This window comes from Hyalella azteca, unplaced genomic scaffold (genome assembly GCF_000764305.2).
Source record: "Hyalella azteca isolate HAZT.00-mixed unplaced genomic scaffold, Hazt_2.0.2 contig10650, whole genome shotgun sequence".
Lineage (NCBI taxonomy): Eukaryota > Metazoa > Arthropoda > Malacostraca > Amphipoda > Hyalellidae > Hyalella > Hyalella azteca.
The window spans coordinates 76,128-98,726 of NW_025940680.1; the positions used below are offsets into that span (position 1 = coordinate 76,128).

The following is a 22,599-nucleotide window of genomic DNA, read 5'->3' on the forward strand; positions in this document are numbered from 1 at the left end:
ACAAAGCCATTGAACGCAACTGCAAGAAAATGTAGTGCGTCAGAACGGATATTTTTAATCATGTTGATACTGATCCGTTACTTGAATTGGTTTAATTCCTATTACTGGTTTGTTCCTATCACGAATTGTAGAAGAACAAATCAAATATTTGCAGCACAAATGTTCCAACCTAAAGCTGGATTTTAATTTTAAAGCCGTAATGAAGAATGCTCATCGATAAGATCTATCAACAAATGTGGCTAAGAAATTTTGAAAGATTAAATTCTCTCTGGTGTTCTCTAACCGAAATATTCTCAAATGCTACGAATTCGAGTAAATTGTGGCCACTGGTGCAGGGAAACAAGATTTTTTATGAGATACCAGACTAACATTTATTAGTCCGATATCTCATAACTTCTTTGCCTTCAAGGAATATCGCAAAATTTTTTACAAAGATCGGCTCATTTTTTCCTGTAAAGAAATTGCGTGCTTCCAAAGAATTTTTCTTCGATTATTAATTGAGAATTACGTTTACGCTCTCAGTCGTTATTCGTAAATCATAGTATTTGTATGTAAATTTCAGTTATGGCAATTTTTCTGCCTCTTGTGACTTTAAGTGGACCAAGTCAATAATGGTGATGCTATCACATTTGACCCGCCAGCCAGACATAGCAGGCGGAGCATGAACAGCCATATGACGTCAGCACGCTAGCCTTCTGCATCACTGTGTATAAATTATTTAGTAATAATATGCGTTTAAAAGTTAATTTTTAAAGACAACACTTCCAAATAATCCAGTGTCTCCAATCTCACAAATGTACAACGAATTTCTCATTTAATTTTCAAATTAAAAATTTAGTTTTTCAATTTTTTTTAATATATAAATTTTTTAATATATAATTTTTTCAAAATTATAATTTGATTCATGCATTGTCTCCAACTTTACACAAGTGTGCAAAATTTCAGGTCGATAGGATAAGTAGAAGTGTATTAAATTTCGATTACAAGATTTGTAGCAGACAGACAGACAGACAGACAGACAAGAAGTGAAGTTAAAGAGAAGTGTTGTAAAAAGTAAACTATTAGTTCTTGGCTAATAGAATCAATAATCCAATATTAGGATGAATTTCAATTCAAATTAATGATTAATTCTTTAATACAACGTCTGCTAGCAAACCTCTAGCTAGATGGTGCAATAAAAGATCATAGCTGGGATGAACAATTAAGTCTCAATCAGCGTTTCAGTACTATCGTTAACTTTTTCGATAATGCCTAATATCACAGAGGTGGAGTAATTTGGACGAGAGTTAAAAGTTTTTAATTGCAAGGGCCATTAAGAGTAAATCAAAGTGGCTCAAATGAAACAAAGCGATGTTGCCGTGAGTTTCAAGAACCGTCCATCGTATGTCATTGAAACTCTGAAACTCGTTAACAAACAAACTTCTTCTCACAATTTAGAACACAATTAACATCTCCACTCTCCCACCTGAAGAACCTAGTGTATTTATGAAGCAGGGATAATACTCTTCGCACGATCATAATGATGAGAGTTTAAGATCACCGTAGCAACGATCATTTGCTTAATTTAGACAGCATGTACTCGTATATGTGCGATTCTAGATATGAATAAACTTTACGGGTGTAGAATCGTTGTTTATTTTTAGCACATTCGCCTTAGCAGAAAATTCGGTTATTAAAAGCTGTTGATGATTATCTTATTTATAAAATTTCCGCTATATGAGATATATTCCAAGCTAATACCAAGTGCTGTATCAAATGCACCTACATGACTATAGGCGCTCGTAAAAATCCTCCAGCATAAATATAATGCTGCTTTTAATGTAGTCTATGCCAGAGTTCAGTACTTCTTAGTACTTTTAGTCAGTACTTTATTGTACTGTACGTCGGTACCTTGGGCTGAACTTATCAATCGGCAAGGCAGCTCATAACGCCGTTGTCGCAGCTGTGTTAATTTTTAATGTACTCATTATCAGAAATGGTTGAAATTCTGCATTTTTGATGGTAAACTAAAAGTATTGCAACCGTCAACACATCTTAGAACTGCGAACGTAAAGTACAAGTGACCTGCTGCACGAAGTCTCATTCACACGACGCCTGTGCCCAAGCTTTTCTTTCATGCTTAATGATGATCTGCTTGCCGCTTTAGCGCGTATGTCTTTCGGGTTTTTGCTTAGCCTAAAAAAATTCAGAATCGAATTTGAGTTCCCTTACACTAGAGTATTTTTATACAATCTAAGGGATTGTCATGCATTTTGTCGCCAGCTTATCATGCTCACCACGTATAACGGAAGCGAAACCTGAGCTAGAAGTTTTCAATTAAATTTGCGGGCGCTGGATGTTTGAAGGCGAAATTACGGCAACAAAAGTCGCCACTGTGCCTGGGCTGTGTCAATAATTCATTTATTTAGGGCCACTGCCACTGGCGCGATACTAAAATGGGTGGGAACGATTACGTTTATACTGCATTTTCGACCTTTAGCCGAGTAATTTAATTTGTTTTCGGTAAAAATATACATGAAACGTAGAGACAACAAAATGCATGAACATGCAGAATTAATTAGAAGTTGCATTTGGTGAACAACCAGCGAAAAATTAATTGATAGTTTGATTTATTCACAAACTCCTCGTTAAGGACAAAGTGAATACATCAAACACGAATGACTATGTCATGGGGATACATATTGAATATGATTCGCGACTAAATATATCTCAACAATTGGCCTAAGAGGACGAGTCTTGTCATATATTTTTCTACGCATTACTCAGTCACCGAGTCAGGTGAAGTTAAATGCTTCAAAGGCGACCGTTGGGGGAGCTCTAACAATAAGCTCTGGGGGCTGGGGAATGAAATTCATCTAAAATATTCGCGCTTGCTTATCTTGTAACAATTCCCGCACAAAGCGAAAATGAATGCGTTATATTGCGAAACTATATGCGTACGTACTATCATTGCCACTAGTTGTTCCCGGAGAACAATTCATCATCAATGCATATATTGGTAAGCCGTTGCCGGATGAACCATCGTGTGAGGTGCAGAAATTTAAAATCAACAATTTCTGACTTGAATGCGTAACGATTTAATCTTAATGTGGGGACATATCTTTTCTGAGGAATACGTACATGACCCCAGACAAATACTAATTCTTTAGTCTGCATGGCTCGATTAGCTTGATTCCTTAGCTCGAGTTCCTTATTAGTGAATCTAATGAGTATTTTTTTAGCGCTTATGAACTTATGGGAAATGGTGAATAAAAAAACATTTTTTTCCATTTCGAAGAGAGATCCGTATATAAGGCTCCTTCTAAGTCACGATAAAGAGAAATCAGAAAAATAGCTAGTCTTACTGATAATTTTATGAAATGTTTCGTTTTAAATAAAAATACAGATTTTAGTAGAGTGAAAACTTTCTAACAATATTTTTTTTAATGATCATACTATTATTGAAAGGCTAAAGAAGAAATAATCAAATAAGCCGTTTATTATATAAGAATAGTGAGGCTTTCTCTGTAAGTGATTCTCACCATTCAATGCCGCAACTAAATTACGGCCTTTGCATTTTTTGTGAGCGCATTATCAAAAATTACATTAAAACTATTCATTTGAATCAAAAGTTGTTTATCCAGGAGACTTCGGATTATCAAATCAAGCTATTTCAAACAAATTAGTTTTCTGATTAATATCGGACTATAAATTTTTTAATGAGATTATATCGGCTTCATTTAATTTGAAACGTTCTGAAATCCAATCAATCAAACAATGTGAAACCTTATCACCGAATCGAATTTCGATTAAAATGATGAGATTACAAATTCGTACAAAATTCATAGTTTACAAAATGAGAAAATTCTTCAGCCCATCAGCTCTACCTCCCGGAAATGCTCAACTCTTCCGCCATTCGTTACTGGAAAATTCTCGATTCGAAGAATTTTGAAATTAAATAGCAGGGTAATCTGCCTGGACTGGGCAATCAAAACTTTTATGCGATATAAAAATAGAATTTTGCGTTCGGTCAATCCATTAATGTGTGGCATCAAAAGAGGTTAAACGTTCCTGAGAGCTTCCATTAAGAAATAATATATTCTCGAGTATACATCACGCCCGAGACAATAGAACTTCTGAAGTAGAAGAAGAATCTCAATAAAATGTAACTGTATGGGTGTTTCGTGTAAGTAAGTACGTAGTTTGGGAGCTTAGAAATATAGATCTCAAGTTTTTATATAGCGGCTTGTGAAGAATTTGAGGTTACTTCAAAAAATTTGTTCGATTAAAGCCTCGGTGCAACTGTAAATAACCCTACCATTTGTGTCTTGCCACTTTGAATGGCACGTTTCACGTGCCGTCATTGACTTAAAAGTCGCCATTGCACTTAACTCTGCAACCTTCTGTAGAAATAACCAATGCTTTCAGTAAAATGTAACGAGAATATCCAAGTTTCATGTAAAATGCTCAGCAATATCATTATTGATTCTATAAAAATTAATATGACTGGCCCCATGTCGTTTAAATCAGCGGCTGGTAATTAAATGCAACGGCCACGCCGACTTGAGTTCGTCAACTTCATAAATCAACTTCATGAGTTGAGCGTCAACTTCATGAATCGAATGATGCCAATAACGATAAATGAGAAAATTTAGTTCAGGTTTTTGTTACTTTGTCTAGGTATTGCTTTGAACATGGTAATGAAGTTAATGGTGAATATTTCACAGAGGCATCCACACGTTTCGTTGCACATTGAGAGATTTTTTAATGTTCATCCCCACGCTGAAAGAGCGTTTCAATTTACGCACTAATATTCAGCCAATCGCTCCACCTCGATTGAGGTGAAGTCTTTCATCAGGTGCCGGTAGTATACGTAAGAACCAATAAGAATTTGGATCAGATTCAAGAGACTGAATTTAAATTGAAACTTGCCTATTGATTGGCCGGAGCTATTACTTGAGGTTTCACGCTGGAAATAATTGCAGCAATGCGAGTTCACGGGCCAATTGCCGCGCAGCTTCTACAATGTCTTGGCAGTTAGCGAGCGTTGGACTCAAGTTTAGTATTATGGCCCAACTTTTAATCTGGACAAGAAACAAAACGACCGTTTAACGGTGAGGTACGAAGCCAATCAAACGGTGAAAATAATACCGATTGAGTTTCTTTTACTTTAAAATTTTTATTGAATATCAAAAATCTAGCTTCATTTACCATAGTTTGTTCTACGTAGTGGGAAAATTAATAAATTTACGAACAGAGGTAGTGAACGTTTTACCTTTCGTCTCGGATTGCTTGAGACTTTCAGGAATTTCACAGAAATTTGTTCTTTACTTTGCTGTGCTGGAATACATGAAGGGTTAATAGTGGTTGATGATGAAATTTCGGAATTCTATCGTATCATTGTTAGAATAATTGAATCATTGAAAAGAATATGAATTTTAAAATACCTGAATGAATTTTTCGAACAGTTATACACGGGTGTGAAAACCTCTGTGTGTATGAGAAGTTGGCAAGTACTTCGCTGGAATAATGACATACATTTACTCTACTGAATTGATCATGAATTTGTGTTAAAGCGTGACTTATGGTATTCTGAAGCAACATTATTAACCAAGTTGCGCGTTAAATTGGTCCACAAGCCACCACCAGGCTGTTCTACCAGCACCCAAATGTGCTTAAAATCGAAGATTCAGAACTCAGGTCATTAAGCATAACTAGTTATGTACATTGAATAGGATAGAACGTTTTGCTGCGAATATTCTCCCAGTTGAAAGACTATTTATAATTCCCTGCATTCCTCAACGCTCCTCTATTAAGGAAGTGTCAGTTAGTCACAAGTCTCAACTCTCAAGCCCCTGAAACTTTGCGTCAGATGACACCGCGAGAGTTTGAACCTGGGCTAACTCCCCGCCTGGGTTGTTAGCGCTCAGGTATTTTACGACGTCAGTTCCGTGAGCCACCGAAGTTGTTTAGGGGCATCAAATTTACTGTCCGTGAGCGTGAATAACTGACGATATCCTGCATTTTTGTACCCCTCGCTTGTTCCCCTTTCTTGTTCTCCTCGCTTGTACCCCTCGCTTGTTCCGTCGCTTGTACCTCTCGCTTGTACCTCTCGCTTGTACCCCTCGCTTGTACCCTCGCTTGTACCCCTCGCTTGTACCCCTCGCTTGTACCCCTCTCTTGTACCCCTCGCTTGTACCCCTCGCTTGTGGCCCTCGCTTGTGCCCCAGTTCCAATGACTGACCATTCCTCTGTACTCCCGTAGAATTTTATATCAAAACGCTTTTTGAAATTCTCGCCCCCAGCTTTCCACAAGTAGAATCAGTGACAGTGCTGTATCAGTATAGTGTCTTAAAAATACTAGTGTAATAATGCTTCCAAATTGGAATTACAATGAATTATAAAATTTTAATTTTTGCTAACTTGACCTGAGGAATAAAAAAATTTACTCCCGCGCATTATCATTCATTCACATTTTTTCAGCTCGTTAATTTTAATTCGTATTTTTCATTGCCAATTAACACGTTAACTGCCAGCATATGGTGTTATTTGGAAGCTTGTTTTGTGCCACCGGTGGTACATGTGGCATTTAACGTGTCAAGGATAAATCTGTGCTTAGCTAATAAACAATGAAGACCACAAATTGGATAATAATGTAACTGTAAACTGATTCGCCGATTCCAATTTTGAATCGCATGATATAAAACCTCTCATAGAATTAATTTGGGCGGGAAAGTTTACACATCATTATTTTATTCGTAAAATCTGGTGGCAGATTATGAGCTTTATTTCTCATATCTACCAGCGAGAAGGGCATTCTTAGAATTATTCTCTACTTGAGTCGTATTAATCATTATTTCCTTGATAATCTTATATTTAAACATTAAAACTATGATTAAAGACTGACTTTGCTCCATAAATTAATCTCGGCACGTGGAATTTATGATCAGTGAATTAATTTGTCAAGGGAGAATCTCGTATTAAAGATCTTGTGCTTCGGGCTTGAATGGGATTCTGAGTTGGGATAAAATACCAGAATTTCTTTCGCAGCGCTACAATCCGTCGTCTAATCTCGGCTGCCCGGCTTTGTAGTCGCTAAAAATGTCGCCTTCTTCCCGGTCTTCGCCGCAGCGACCGGGCACCCCACGCGACCACAACTCCGTGCACGGCAGAAGAAGCAACTCGGAGTCTGACAGCTGCTCCGTCGCGTGAGTGTGGAGGGATCTTGATTTGGGATCATACCTATTCACCAGGATATGGTTGGGTTTTTTAATTTAGCAGATGTTTGAATTGGCATTTACGGGGATGTCTTTTCGATGAATAGTAATATTAAACCCGGCAGGCTAAAAGTTTACTGCGGTTAACAGAGCTTCTCAGGTTGTGCTGAAATGGCAAGTATGCTGGAGTTATATCCTGGTTGCCAAGAATATTGCATTTACGTTTTAATAATTCCAAGCGTATTTCCTACCAAGCCAGTTTTATCTACAACGAGCAAAGGGATTGAATTGCTGGAATTTGATTAAAGTTCATTCGAAACCTCAATAGCGAACTCTCATCAAGTTATAATAAAATTCATTCAACAAAGTAACTCATGATCTTTTTCCTCGAATTGTCAAGCATTCTTTCTCCGCTTTGGTGTATAGAATGTGCACCTATTTTGAGAGAACGTACTGCGACTAGAGAGCATCTCAAACATCGATGATATTCATGGGATCTAAATATATATGAATTATAATAACTTCGACCAATTATCGATTTCATGACTGTGAATTTATTCTTTAAACTTTCACAAATTTTTATTGAACAGTATTTGAATTGCTCATGATATTCCCTAATCCGTCCACCTCATGAGATAAGCGAGGTAATTTTGTTCACTTCTGAATAGTCATAGAATTGTACATGCATTCTTTCAGTGCCTAAACAATTCTGAAACTCTGACTTTTTAATTAATGCGTCATTGAAGGTCTTCAGAGACTGCGCGAGATCTAAATTTTCAATAAACCTATTGAATTACTGTCAGCAGTTAGTACTTAGTTTCGCACCCGCTAATTGAAAAGATCTAATTTCATCTCGATACTTTCTCTGTCTCGACGAATGCAGGTCGTTGCCTCTGGACTACCTGCTATATAACCAACGGCCAGCTGAAAAAACTCCCTTCTGCCGAACGTCGGACTACAGTGAAGTACGTGATTTCAGACGGTCTTTCCAGACCTTTTCAGGGGAGAAGACGAAGAACTTGGAATTTCTCATCACTGCAGATTCAAAACTAAATTTTGATTCTAGTCTCGAGTCGGGTCCGTACACCGAGCCGTGTGATTTTGATCTCGAACGCCATCAGGAAGAAAATGAGGAAGTGTCTGCAGCGAAATCTGACTCTGGAGATATAGAACGGGGTGCTTTAAGTCACTTGCGCGGAACTCAAGAATTAAATAAGATTTCATCAGAAGATAAAACCAGCATAATAGCTAGAAATTCCTTAACAGAAATTTCCTGTTCTCTCAGTTCGGGCGTAAGAAGTCCCGAAGTCATAGGATACCAGCTCGACGCCACTAACTTCAACCCAGACTTGTCTTTGGTCATCGAAGTTTGCCGAGACCCTGGGAAAAGGCGAAAGCTTATCAAATGCTCCTACGCAGCTCCTGATAACGAAGATTGGGACTTGCCTGACGTAGTGGAATCCTGTGACGTAAAACGGAAGCAGAAAGACGTGTCCGATGTGGAGACGATGCAACATCAAGCATGTTTCTCCGAACATCCTGCCAACACTGAGCTCGCTCATCAGGACAAAATTGAAGACGATGAATTACTCTCCAGATTCACGAATCACCAAATAAGAACAATTGTTAGCGGAAAACTCAACCGCATTTTTCAGTCAAAGAATATTCAAGCAGGTGGCACATCAAAGAGACTTCAAGATTTTCGTGATGAAAGTACCATCATAGATTGCTATAATATCACCAATTCCAACAAATCTAAGGCCAGCTTTAGAAATAGTTCCAGTTGTGGACGCGATGCGATATTCACTGGGATCGTGAACTTGGCTTACGAGGATACAATGATGGAAGGTACAAGGGACGGTCAAGAGACTCGCAGCGAACAAACCGAGGCACGTGGCGATGAGGGAGGTCACGCCATTCAGGGGTTCAGCACACGCTGCTTACCTCTCATTTTGTCCCTCGTAATTGGTGAGTATTGAATAGTCAGAACTATTATTAGGATGGAAAAGATTCACTCAAGGTTATTTTGCTGAATGAAGATCCTTAAAAACCTTTTGACTTGTTAAAAATACTCCAAATATTTGTTAATGTTCCTTGTCCGTATTTTATATCCGATTGATCTTGACGACTTGACGTCAAACAACTCGTGCTACTGCTCTCCGATGTAACATGTTTCCGCATTTTTCAATTTACTTTTTATAGTAGTTCACTCATTGCCTTCTAAAATTTTCATTGTATTCGTTTTAATATCCTATGATATTTTGCTGAATTAGGTATTCCTTCTCATGTCATTTATCGTACTTTAATGCAACTTAATTCTGAAATGGCAGCCTGGTTCTGCGTGGGCGCGGTGTCGAACTCTCTGCTGCTCATCAACGCCCCTCTGCCATACGAATGTTCGTCTCTCCAGCCTGCGCCTAAAATTGCGTCAGTCAATTACGAGAAATTTACATAGTAATGCAAATCGTTGGGACATTTTTTAAAATTCAATTACTGCCTAACATTTCGCGCGCCTCGTAAACTCATTGCTGAATCATTGGGAAAACTACTGATTACTTTAACTATGATAAAAGGGTCTTCAATCTCATCACAATGATTCTCTGGTTTTCGATATCGTCAAACTGAGTGTCGTATCGCCATTATTGTCACAATAATTGTCGAGTCTTCATTAACGTCACAATAATTGTAGGGTCGTCGCTATTGTAATAATGATAGCGGAAAATTCAAGTATTACATCCCTTTGAGCCTAGTTAACTTATTAAGTTACACTTCATCGTTTCATCCTCGCATTTTTCCTGAAAAAGCAATTTAACCTTCCGTGAAAATAACCATAAAGATGTTAGAGTTTAAAAGCTTATTAAGTATCTGATGACGTTCCCAGGTACCCGGGCAGTTATCGGATTAGCTCATTCGCCGTGCCCTTGCGGAATAACTTTTCATGCATCATTCCGAACAGTGACAAATCAGTGGTAAATAATTCGTCTAAGGCATCGGAAACTTCGTTTTCTTATGAAGAAATGTTGGTTTCCGATGCATTTCCTCTACAAGCGCCCAATTTTCCTCAACACAGTTCATTGAATTCCATGGATTTTGAAGAAGCTGGCATCGTTGAAAGTAAAAAAATTGAAAAACCCAAGGATGAGATTTTGGTCTTGCGAATCGGAAGCTTTGAAGTTTTAGTGGACGATTTGGCTGAGAAGCCTGACGTGAGTCACTTTGAGGGCGGTCAGCACACAAATGTCCAAAATATTGCAGGAAATGAACCGTTTTTTACGGCTCCTTATGAAGCAATTGAAGAGCAGGGATATTTTCCGCCGTACTCGCAAGAAAGTCTACGCCAGGCAGCATATGAAGCAAACGAGACTTTGACTTTGTTCGAAGCTGAGACTGAAAAAAATCATGTTACTAGTGTCAATGTAACAAATTACATTGAAACGGATTCAATGAATTCCCACTATTCCTCTTCAATCTTGAACTCGGCACAACAAGAAATTTTTCCACAAACCTTCGAAAATGTAAAGAATAATGTAAATTTTTCATCGCCAAGTTCATCCGTTGCCTCGGCTTCTTTCTTTGACAATTCATCTGAATTAACATTCGGGCAAAATTATCCAGCGCAAGAGAATCGTCAATATATTGAACTTCCTGACAAAGATTACGCGTCCCAAACTCCTATTGCAAACACTACAACGTACCATGACATCGATCGGATGGCTGGTGTAGACAAATTCTTCGTAGTTCAGAATAAGAACTCGGTGGAAATTGGTGAGTAAATTCGAAAAAATCATTTATTGCAGCATGTCGCATGATTACGACACGGCAAAATGGTGTATATCAAATGATGTATATCAAATGGTGTATATCAAATGGTGTATATCAAACGGTGTATATCAAATGATGTATATCAAATATTATGGTGTATATCAAATATCTTCTTCATTTAAATTAGTTTGAATATTGAAGATATTGCTTCAATTTTAGGGGAGCGACTGCCCCAATTTTTATCTCGGTTATTTAGAGACGTATCACTCCGAAACTTGATCCGCGTATGTAAAACCGAATTCTAAGACTTTTTTGTGCGTGTTAATTTTTCGAAAAAAAAAAAATTAAAGAAAACGTGAAATTCTTGGAAAACGGCCAAAAAAAAGGTACTGTAGAAATCTATCTTCTCCTAGGATGTTTAAGCTACAACATCGAGAAGCATATCATTCGATGCGCAAAGACCATATCTATAAAATTGTGTTTACGTTTTTTTGAAATTTTCAATTTTGTGGGAGTGGGAGCATTTTTCGTAATATTTTCAAAATTTTTCAATTTGTTTTTTTTTTCATCTTTTGAACAGAAGAAAATCCAAACTAAAACGGAATCAGAAAAACGCATGTACAATTCTGTAGATCTTTTCTTTGCAAATCGAACGGTATATCTCTCATTGCTGTAGCTTCAAAACTCTAGGAGGAGATAGGTTTGCAGTGACAATAAGTGTGAATGTTCATTAAAGCGCGACAAAGTCCAGAGCGCCTCGAAATAGGCGTTCAAAGGGGTAAGGATGCTTGACTAGAAGTTACCGGAGCTTAAATTCAGTCAAGGATGGTGGGAACTTATCTTGGTTTAATTATTCTGCTAAAAATCAAATCGTATATGTAATCTTGCTCAGTCCCAGAGTAAATTATCAATATTTAAGTGTATCCCTTTCAACCTGCTACTCCCCTTTGGCCGAGATGAAAGTGGGTCAGTGGCCTATTTTTTTTCATTCATGGTGAATTCACTGTTTTCTGGCTCAAAAAAATCGAATCGTATCATTTTCCGTGCAATGTCATTTAAGCTTAAATACTGTTAGCCATATCACTATTTCTAGCATCTTAAACCCCATCGTACGGCGAGAGAACGTATTTGCAGCCAGAATATCTGACTTTTACAAATTTTCATATGCTATTACATCCTTTTTTTAACTCCCATGTTCTTGGGGGCATGTTTTTGTGTAGGCACACCAGGTCACATCTGGCGCAAAACAGACTTCGATCCATGCCCCAACGTTTCGTACGACATGAGAGCTTTCCGGGAGACGTTAGTATCACACGTGAGTCCTACGGCTTCGTGGCCATGCCATAGCGTCGTTTTGTTATCGATTAAAGTTGTTTTGCGTTGAATTTTATACTATTGCGATACAATTACGGCTACCTAAAATCATTTAGATATGAAGACAGTGTTATTCGAAATTGAATTCCGGACATTAATGACATTTCATTTGTTGGTAAATTCCTTACTTCGCTGTTAATAATATAATAATAGTAATTTAATAAACCATTGGAGTGTTACTTCCTCGGTCCAATAACAATATTTTTATTCTAGTGTTAAATTATTGGATTTGCAGCTCAACTATTTTATTTACAGAAAATTATTTTTAACTAAACACTCACTGCAACGTAAATCTTCATTATGTTGCTGCCCGTTGTTGCTGACTATCGTTGGCTGTCAATTCAATGTTTTGGACTACACATTTTTTTCGAACGATTAATATAGTTTAACTGGGTTTTATGATGAACTAATCTCTTTTCCAGTTTCATCGGCTAAATGATTTCCAAGATCACTATATATAATTCTAACTGAGATTTGAGGCATCAACATGATTTCCTAATTAAATCAACTTGCTCATTTTATCCATTACCATATCCTTAAATCAGCCATTTTCGATTTTTAATCGAAAAATGGGCACGATGCCCATTTTTCGGTTATTCCATTTAGAAATTTTCCAGTTCCTTCTGATCCTAATTCACTTACCTGAATCTTGAGCGTTCATTCATCAAGCGATGCTCTCAGTAGCCTTATATCAGTAACTAAAATTTCCTTGATACATTATTGAGTGCTTATCATCTTATGCATTTCAAGCATGGCAATTTGGTCTATTTTTTATTTTTTGGAATTGATTGAGTAAACTGCCAATAGTTTTTTTCAACCTTTTTGAAGGAGATAAATTTTCATTTTACCATTTTTTTCCCTGCATTTCTGAGCAGCTGTGATTTAAAATTCATTCTGTTAGTTTCTCGCTCGACATTTTCATAACTTGACTTCTTTTAGTACATGCTTCATTCAGACGTGATGAGCACCATAATGGTTGTTTGCTATTTAATTTTACCTGGACTAAAGTTTCTGTTACTAAATTGATTAAATGAATTAAATAAAATTAAATCTATATGAATTTAACACGTTGACTACGATTGCTTCATCTTGTACTATTATTTCATTTTTTGTACTGTTTTTAAACAGGGTTGCCAGACGGTCATTTTTTCCGGACAAATTCCGTGATTTCGTTTTTCTCAGTTGCGTTGGCCGGCTAAAATTTATGATGGGGGTACTTCCTAATTAAATTTTAAATACTGCAAAAAGAAAATGAATGGAATTTTTATAGTGGAACTTACAAATATACTAGTATATTTTGAGTTATTGGCCTTTTTTTGCCTTTTTTATTCTCGGATTTGGCCAATTTTAGGCAACCTGAATTATGTACCACTACGTCCTGGAGAAATTCATTTCGTGGTACGCATATGTACCACTTCGTAGTCAACGTGTTAATGATTGTTTTCGGTTAAATTTGACCTGGACTAAATATCTGTTATTAAATCTGGTAAATGAAATAAATTAAATCGCCATGAATTAAACGATTGTTTGCGTTTAAGTACGACGTGGTGTGCGGACGGTCGTGGCTGCGACAGCTCATCCAGAGCCTCCAGGCGGCGGCCGGTGCCTTAGGCGGCCTCGCTGGCACGGCTCTGGCTGACAGGTTCAATTTATTTCTTTATTGCATGTTATTTTATATTTTTAAACCTTAGTTATATTCTGTTTATTCTCAAAAGATTCAATTTTAAACCTTAGTTATATTCTGTTTATTCTCATGAGATTCAAGAACTGAGTTATTATATTTTAAATTGGTAAATATTTTATCTGAACAGATCATTTCGTTTATAATTGTCGACTAGCGTGAATTTAATTGCTGACAAATAAATACATTCAAACATTGCTTAATATTCGCCCAATTGTTGGTCGACTGCAGCTAAATAGCAACTTTTGAAGTCATTTCATTCAAATTTATTTTGCTTATTTATTTTTAATGACATTCGCCAGCAAGTTAGTCTACGTAATTTGCTCCAAATATTTAAATAACTTGAAGTGAAATACATTATATTTATACATACATTATAGATTGTTCAAATTTACGAATTTTGCGTAATATGCTAAATTGTCTAAAAATAAGTGTTATCAGTTTCATTATTATCCATGCCATTGCAATTTTTGTCCATGCCATTGCATTGTCATCCATGCCATTGCATTGTCATCCATGCTATTGCATTGTCATCCATGCCATTGCATTGTTATCCATGCCATTGCATTGTTATCCATGCCATTGCATTGTTATCCATGCCATTGCCATTGCATTGTTATCCATGTCATTGCATTGTTATCCATGCCATTGCATTTTTATCCATGCCATTTCCTTATTATCCATGCCATTTCCTTATTATCCATGCCATTTCATTATTATCCATGCCATTCCATGCCATTTTCAACCACGCCGTTGCATTGTTATCCATGCCATTGCATTGTTATCCATGCCATTGCTCTGCACCAGGGTCGAGCGCTTGCTAGGCGCACAGTTGTGCGCAGCTCTGCACGTCGTCTGTAGCTGCGTGTGTCTGTGGGTTGCGCCCTCAGTGCTGTGGTGGCTCTTGGCGTGGACGGTGCTTAACGCGGCGCTATCATCACTATCTTTCATTCTGCTCATTATGGGTAATGATTGTAATTAGTAGAAGCTCATGATATTAGGTAGATTTTTAAAATTTAGTTACATTTTGAATGCTGGTACCCAAATGTCAGTATAATTTCTTCAAATTTCATTCCTCAATGGATTGTATATTTCAAAAGATCTTTTAGCATTTCATCTTCTAATATTTCGCCCACGTAACTAAAAATGTCCTGTAGCCATATTTTAAAAATTGTCCTGCAATAAATGATTGGTTCAAGTAATTTAAAACTTCTTTCAACATAAATGAAAAAAAATCAATATACTTCTGTCAACATAACTGATATTCATCTATAATGTATAACGTATATTTTTCTATTCTATTTTTTCTATTTCTATTTTTTACCAAAAATATTTTTCTATTCTATTTTAACCAGTAGTTCTATTTTTTGATCAAAAATATTTTTCTATTCTATTTTAACCAAAAGTTCTATTTTTTACCAAAAATATTTTTCTATTCTATTTTAACCAAAAGTTAAATTTTTTGACCAAAAAATATTTTTCTATTCTATTTTAACCAAAAGTTCTATTTTTTTACCAAAAATGTTTTTGTGCCAGCGGCCGACGCGCTGCCGGTGGACATGGTGGCCCCGGTGAGCCTGGCGACGTTGCTGCCCCACGGCCTGGGGACCATCACCGCGGGGCTGGCGGGGGACCACTACCGGCACTGGCAGCCATTACTCCTCATCGCCACGTCCCCAGCCTTCCTCCTGCTTCCCCTATCTTTGTGAGAGTTCAATAAAAAAAAACTCAGTACTCACTGCAGTGAGTGACAGAGAGCTCAATCAAAAAATATAACTCGGTACTCACTGCAGTGAGTGACAGAGAGCGCATTTTCTCGTCGACGTAAACGTAAAATCACGGATAGACAGACGGACGGATGGACGGACATGACGAGCACAATAGCGCCTTTTTTCGATAAATGAGAAAATGCGCTAAAACGAATAGGGGAAATATGCTCCGCTGTAAACACTATTGCTACGAGCAGTATGGACTAAACAATGAAATTAAACTCTTCGATTCCATGAACTCCGAGTATCTTTAACGTGCCAAGAAAAGTACAATATTTTACTTCTGGCTTTTTGAGATTTACAAGTAACTTGAAATAAATTGAGCTTTTAGAATATACGTTTTCTCCGCTCGGTTCTAACTAGTGTAAAAGTTTATTCATTTTTTGAAACCATGATTTTCACCTGGTAATACCGAATAGTCATCGAATCTCCCGAATAATCAGTTTTCTCACTTGACTACGCAAGAAAATATTCTTCATCACGAGAAGATTGATAATTAATTTACTATTGCTTGACACTGAAGAACATGTGACTGCTATAGGTATTTTTTATCAACTCCAGTCAACCTTGATTAAACTTGTTCGTGCTGCAGCCATTAAGTTAAATTCAATAATGGATCAGAAACAAAGTTGAAATTTATCGATAATTTCGAAATTTTTTATCACTAGTCGAGTACGCATCCACACCATATAAATACCATCAAAATTGTGTTAATATACGCCTTTCTATCAAAATCCGTTTTTCACAACCAATACCATGAAGGTCATCCACCTCATTGGGAATATAGTTATAGTTAATCAATTTTATCCAAATGATTCCGAGCACGATTATTAAAGCGACTTCGACCTTCCCGCTGGTATAATGTATTTAAATTTTTGACTAATATAACTAAACTTTCTTTCGCAGGCTCGTTCTCGCGCAGCCGCTGCCGCCTGCTAAGCGCAGCAAGCAGCTGAGCGGCGCAGCAAATCAATTGAATGCTCGTCTGGAAATGTCGCCAACTTCCGCCAGCGAAGTAATGTTGAATTAATATCGATATAACACCTCAATTAATTTTATTATAAAAACCAGCTGTTTATTCTGATCAATTAGAAACGATTCCCGAGTGAATGGAGTTAAATCGTTGAAACGAACCACATCGTCTATTATCTCTATTAAATCAAGAAACTTAGGTTCATAATAATGAGTCGAGAAATACACTAATCAGAAAATGTGAACGTATGAATTTTGTTATTTGTGTGCCTCTCATTTGTAGCTGTAACTTATACCACTAAGAGTACTTTACGTTAACCAGTCACTACGTGTAATATTTCATTATTTAAGCAGTACTGCGTAGTAGTTCATTAGTTAAGCAGTACTGCATAATAGTTCATTAGTTAAGCAGTACTGCATAATAGTTCATTAGTTAAGCAGTACTGCGTAATAGTTCATTAGTTAAGCAGTACTGCGTAATAGTTCATTAGTTAAGCAGTACTGCATAGTAGTTCACTAGTTGAGCAGTACTGCGTAGTAGTACACTAGTTAAGCAGTACTGCGTAGTAGTTCAGTAGTTAAGCAGTACTGCGTAGTAGTTCACTAGTTAAGCAGTGCTGAGTACTAAAGTACAACGTATTGTTGTACACAGAAGTCGGCGGGCTCAAGCACGACGCAGTGCTGGCAGTTGTTGTTGCTGCTGCTGCTGTGGCTGCTGCACGGCTGCGCTGCAGCCTTCCTACAGCCACACCTCGTACTGCGCTTGCCTGAGTAAGACAGCACAGTCCTGTGCATTAACCTGTGTTTAATTACAATTTCAAATTGACCAAATTTAAATTGACCTGTGTATGTAAATTGTAGGTGTAGTCAATTATGATATATATACAGAGCTGGGCAGCGCTACTTTGAAATGTAGCGGTTACCGCTACCGCTACATGCTCTAAATGTAGCGGGCGCTACCGCTACCGCTACATGCTCTAAATGTAGCGGGCGCTACCGCTACCGCTACATGCTCTAAATGTAGCGGGCGCTACCGCTACCGATACAATTACTTAAATGTAGCGCCGCTACCGCTACCGCTACAGAAAATGCAGCGCGCTACTGCCACCTCTGGATATATATTAATGAATATATTCATTGTTTTAGCGAGCATTTCATTATTCGTATTATTGATAGGCTATTTTATTCTGCTGTTATTGGTATTAATAATAATGCTATGAAAATTAATGAATAGGTAGATAAAGATAAATGATCTTCTCTACTGATTTTTAGTTTTTTGCACATTTGCTGTGAATTTCCATAGTATAAATTTTTATTTTAGCTTCTGCATGAAGAACTGCGTTTTCTCCGAATAAGATCTGCATGAAAAAAATTGAGATAGTGAGATGGTTAACCCTTTTAAATTATTATTCAGGGAGCTCCTGAGGGAAGTGCAAAATCAGGTGTACCACAATTTGCATATATCCATATTTACTCTTTGCACCGAGTTCAAGTAATCATTCTGCGCATAACAGTTCTGAGATATTTTATATAACCGATGAGTTCAGACTTTCTCTCGCTTTTCTTTTTCATATTCCCACTTCATAGTTATTTTGCATATTTATGTTTATATTTTTGAGTTCAGCTCGTTTTGTACGTCTTTTTTCTCATTCACATACTATGTGATGGTCTCATATTACCGTTATTTGCCTTTTCATTTTTACACATCCATTCCATCCATCCCGAAATCAATCTCTTACCAAGATCACTAGTAATCAAATGCTTATTGCGCCATTTCCCTATTTGCTGCTCATTTTTCAGTTCAAATATTGCTCTTCTGCTTTTTATACTATTTTGCTTTATTTTATTTAATTCTCCTTAACTTCCACTCAACCTTCTCCATTTTGCGTGTCCAGCTCTCCATTCCTCCTGCTTGTCGCCCTCGGAGCCCTCGCCATCTTGGCCTCCGTCACGGCACTCGCCTTCACCAGCTTCAAGATGCGCTACCGTCACGCTGTTTTATCTTCATTATCAGCCATCTTATCACTTGCTTGCTTAGTGATGAACTTCATAGCCGTTGGTGAGGGGAATTTCGAGATTTTTCAGCCTGAACCACGCTGTAATTTAAGAATTCCCATATGATAACAATGAGAATTCCAGAAAATAATTTTCATGGATACATTTTTAATGAATTTGATTCACTGTGTCATAAATTTTGCTCCTAACATAACGACTGAGTTCACAAAATTAGAATTTTTCTTGTGAGACAAGTTTTCAAATTCACGTGAAGTTTTTATTAAGGAACAATTCATGTTCCATTACAATCCTGCTTGCCGTCCATGTCTCGTAGATCGTCATGGCGATGTGGTGTTGCTTTGCTTCCTAGCTACCGCGACAATATTTTCCATGGCCTCCCTGCTGGTGAGTTAAATTCCTACCCTCGACAGCGCTTACTAACTTAGGAATTGGTTTTTCCATTTTCTTTAACCTGTGTCTGTTAAGGATAGGTTCTGGTTTTATAATCGAAGTGCACTTCCTCCTTAATTGGTTTCTGACAATCATTGTGTCGATAATTTCTCAGTTTTGGCGAAAAGTGGCTTTGATCATTTGTCTGGGCAAATCACCTAGTTATTTTAATGTTATATATAAATTAAATATAAGGTATGTAACTAACGCTTGAAGTCTTTCTATATATTCAGCTTCAAATCATTCTGAGGTGTGCAATGCAATATATGCAATGCTGTAATTGTATAATTTGCTTCATTTCACGTTGGTAATAATGCAATTTAGGCTTCAAGTTAACATATATCGACCAAAGAACGTTTAGTCTATGAATTATTAATCGTTCCAAGCAGACTTTTGAACGCAGTTTTCTGTATTTCAGTCGCTGCAAGTTCACGCGGTGCTCACGCCGTGCGGCAGATGGCGCTGCGTTTTGGTCTCGTCTTGCTACGTCGCTGCCACCTTAGGGCGCGTGATCTTCTTGCTCGTTGATGCCTACGCTAGAGTGAGTTGGTAGCGTTGTAGCTTCATCAATGTTCTTATTAGATAGTAATGCGATATACGTATACTATTTATGTTGTGAATGAGCTGTGAGGAAAATTGAACAATGTTTGCATCAAACAATATAGATAAATTCATTTTTTATTATTGATGTAACTACTATATGTAGCGAATTATTTTGCGATTCAATAAAAAAAGATGTACACAGCGAATTTCTGGCATTGCAGGCGCGGAGTACGTAGAAAATTACCGGCTCATTTCTAGGACCGTTCAATACAATTAATATTTCAACATATATCAATAGATTCAAATCTATATATTTTTTGGCGCTTACGCTCATGGAAAACTTTATTTTTAAACGGCAGGTTGGTGCCTGGTTTCCAGCTGCAGCTGCGGCAGCAATGCAATCGGTCGCATGTGCCCTCAGCTTCTTTTTGCCTGTCAACACTAGCAAATTTTAATCCCAGAACGCGAACTCCTAACTTAAATATTTTTTTCACTGTTGAGAAAACTTAGACTGTAAGCTGGAAAACTTGTAAATAATGCAACCACTGGGCTAATTTAAGGGAAAATGCTATGAGGCAAGTGCACTATTGGACCTCCTAACAGGGTTGTTATCTAAGGTATTTAGGAAATTTGTGGCACAGCTCTGCATGGTGAGGGATAAGTATTAATTATATTCATTTGTAATCACTGGATACGTCAGTGAAAAACTAATTCAGAGAAATTTCTATTTGTGCTGAGTCACTCTGTGACTCAAGGAATTGTAGATCTGTAGGAAACGACATTTACCGCATATTTCAGTTAGTGTTTGCATGCACATTGCACAAGTTTATTATGCATGTAGAATAATAGCTATTAAGGGGTTTGTTCCTCAATTAATGGTTTGCATTTTTCTTTCGCTTTTTGTAGGCGAGGAATAGTGTCTGCGTAAAATACGAGAGTTTTACGTCATCTCTGGTTAAACGCTAATCTTGATAGAAATTTAATATAATTGTATTTTTAATTGCAATAAAATCAAGTTAATAAAGTTGAAATGTGGAAGAAATAAATGTAAAATTTTGGTACGAATAAAGTTATAAAATTATTTTTCCTGAATTTTTATAACCATTGTACATGTTGGCAGTAATTATAAATGGAAATCGTATTTGCACCAGAAGGATTGTTATAACTACGTTAGTGAAATTTAAATGTACACCGAACGTAGTTGACTGAAATTACTAACGTGGAACCTAACACTAATGTTACGATTCATGTTCAGTCCCCGATTACATAATATGTTCGCAGTATTTATGGTTAAAAAGTCCGTTTTATTATGAAACTATTGGTAACCACGGATATCGAGTGGTCAAGTTACACTTATCTCGCCCTGCATGTAACACCACATTATCGTTATAACACTCGTTATCGTCGTAATACTCGACATCCTTGTATCCAACACCATTTATCTGCAGTTCATCACGCAATTATGTCGACTGGCAGACATTCCTTCGACTGAAATTCCCGAAATATTGCTCTAGAATCGCACCTGCACTCTAAACGCTGGCCAATCCTCTTCCCTGCACCGCCAGCAATGACCAGTTGTTGATGATATTCGGGACCCTGGTTAGGCCACAAATTAAGCCTGCGCTGTGCAAGGAAGCTACCCCCGATCGCGGGCTCGGACCAAAGATGTGCGACGGATGTTGTGCGACACCGAAAATATATATGCAATTGTGAGACGTGCTTTTTATCGCTCGTTGCTGTTGTCGTAAAATTCGGGGTCCCCCCGGTTTTACCCCGCGCTCTCAGTACGCGTATTGATACTTGTATCTTCCAACTTTATACTCACAACCCAGGAAATCGCGGAATGGGGGGTAAAATGTTACTTTTTCGGTCATAACTCGGCAACGCCTGCTCCGATTCTGTCTCTTATACACATCTAGATGTGTATAAGAGACAGGCTTGAGCACATTGTATGAGACATCGTGGGATGTAAGATGGTTTAGTTTATTGTAGTTTATTGTAGTTTATTGATATTGATATTAAAATGTAGGGGGCACTGGGATATTCTGGTTAGGTTAGGGTTAGAGATAAGGTTAGGGTTGTAAAAAGGGTTAGTTCAGAGTTAGGACTAATCCTAAAGGGGTTTAAGCTCAGCCAGGCCAAGTTTTTTTTTGTTTAAATAAGGTTAACTATATAGCATGGGAACGTTTCAGTATACTTGCCCGATCTGATCATTCAGGTAACATCCATTTACTGAGTACTGATCAATTATGTAGATGGTGTTCGATCACTAATTAGGACACTATTGAATGAGTGATATATGGATGATGAGAAAGAAACCATTTGCTTGCAGTTTTCGTGGCAAGTATTTTTTAGTTACATATTCCAATAAAATTGTTACTACACAAATTCAAGTGCCTGCGCGTATGTGGTGCGTAAGTCTGGTGTGAATGAAAATTGACAGCGTATTTACCAATCACCACACAATAGAATTCGAACAATCTTCATCAGGACTTCACCACAATAAATCAAGGCCAGTTTGCGATGTACAATTGTCCCGCGTATAAATAGGAATTTCTTAGATAATGCCACTCGTGATGGTACTATTTGATGCCACATCCTGATGGCACCGTTGACATCACGCACCTGTTGATGGTGCTCATCGAGTCATATCGACGATGCACCGTCTTCACTATACCGTAAATGCACCTTAAAACTGAGTCTGTAGTGGACAAACGCAATGATGAAGTATGCACCTGCTTATTGAGCGCATGAATTATAGTTGCATTGCTTTTCACAAGCAGAGGTAAGTAATGAACTCGCAAATAAATGTCATCGATTGCAAATCAATACACATCTGTCTTCGAGTATATATAGA

The 22,599-nt window shown here is 37.4% G+C and overlaps 1 protein-coding gene across 4 annotated transcripts; it reads left to right on the forward strand.

Annotated features, from left to right (window-relative positions):
* Window positions 1-3,960: 3,960 nt before the first annotated feature.
* On the forward strand, window positions 3,961-20,752 carry LOC108681741. 4 transcript variants are annotated; one of them, XM_018170810.2, is made up of 15 exons: window positions 3,961-4,169; window positions 7,030-7,187; window positions 8,080-9,164; window positions 9,527-9,623; window positions 10,078-10,961; window positions 12,179-12,273; window positions 13,871-13,974; window positions 14,821-14,978; window positions 15,550-15,718; window positions 16,689-16,797; window positions 17,407-17,525; window positions 18,650-18,813; window positions 19,084-19,154; window positions 19,618-19,740; window positions 20,102-20,752. In XM_018170810.2, the coding sequence occupies exons 2-15, from the start codon at window positions 7,081-7,083 to the stop codon at window positions 20,195-20,197; spliced, it is 3,381 nt and encodes a 1,126-aa protein (XP_018026299.1). In that variant the 5' UTR covers window positions 3,961-4,169; window positions 7,030-7,080; the 3' UTR covers window positions 20,198-20,752. The 4 variants fall into 4 exon arrangements, with proteins under 4 accessions (XP_018026299.1, XP_047738480.1, XP_047738482.1 ...); XM_047882524.1 differs by having other exon boundaries at window positions 3,961-4,165; XM_047882526.1 differs by having other exon boundaries at window positions 3,961-4,144.
* The last annotated feature ends 1,847 nt before the right edge of the window (window positions 20,753-22,599 follow it).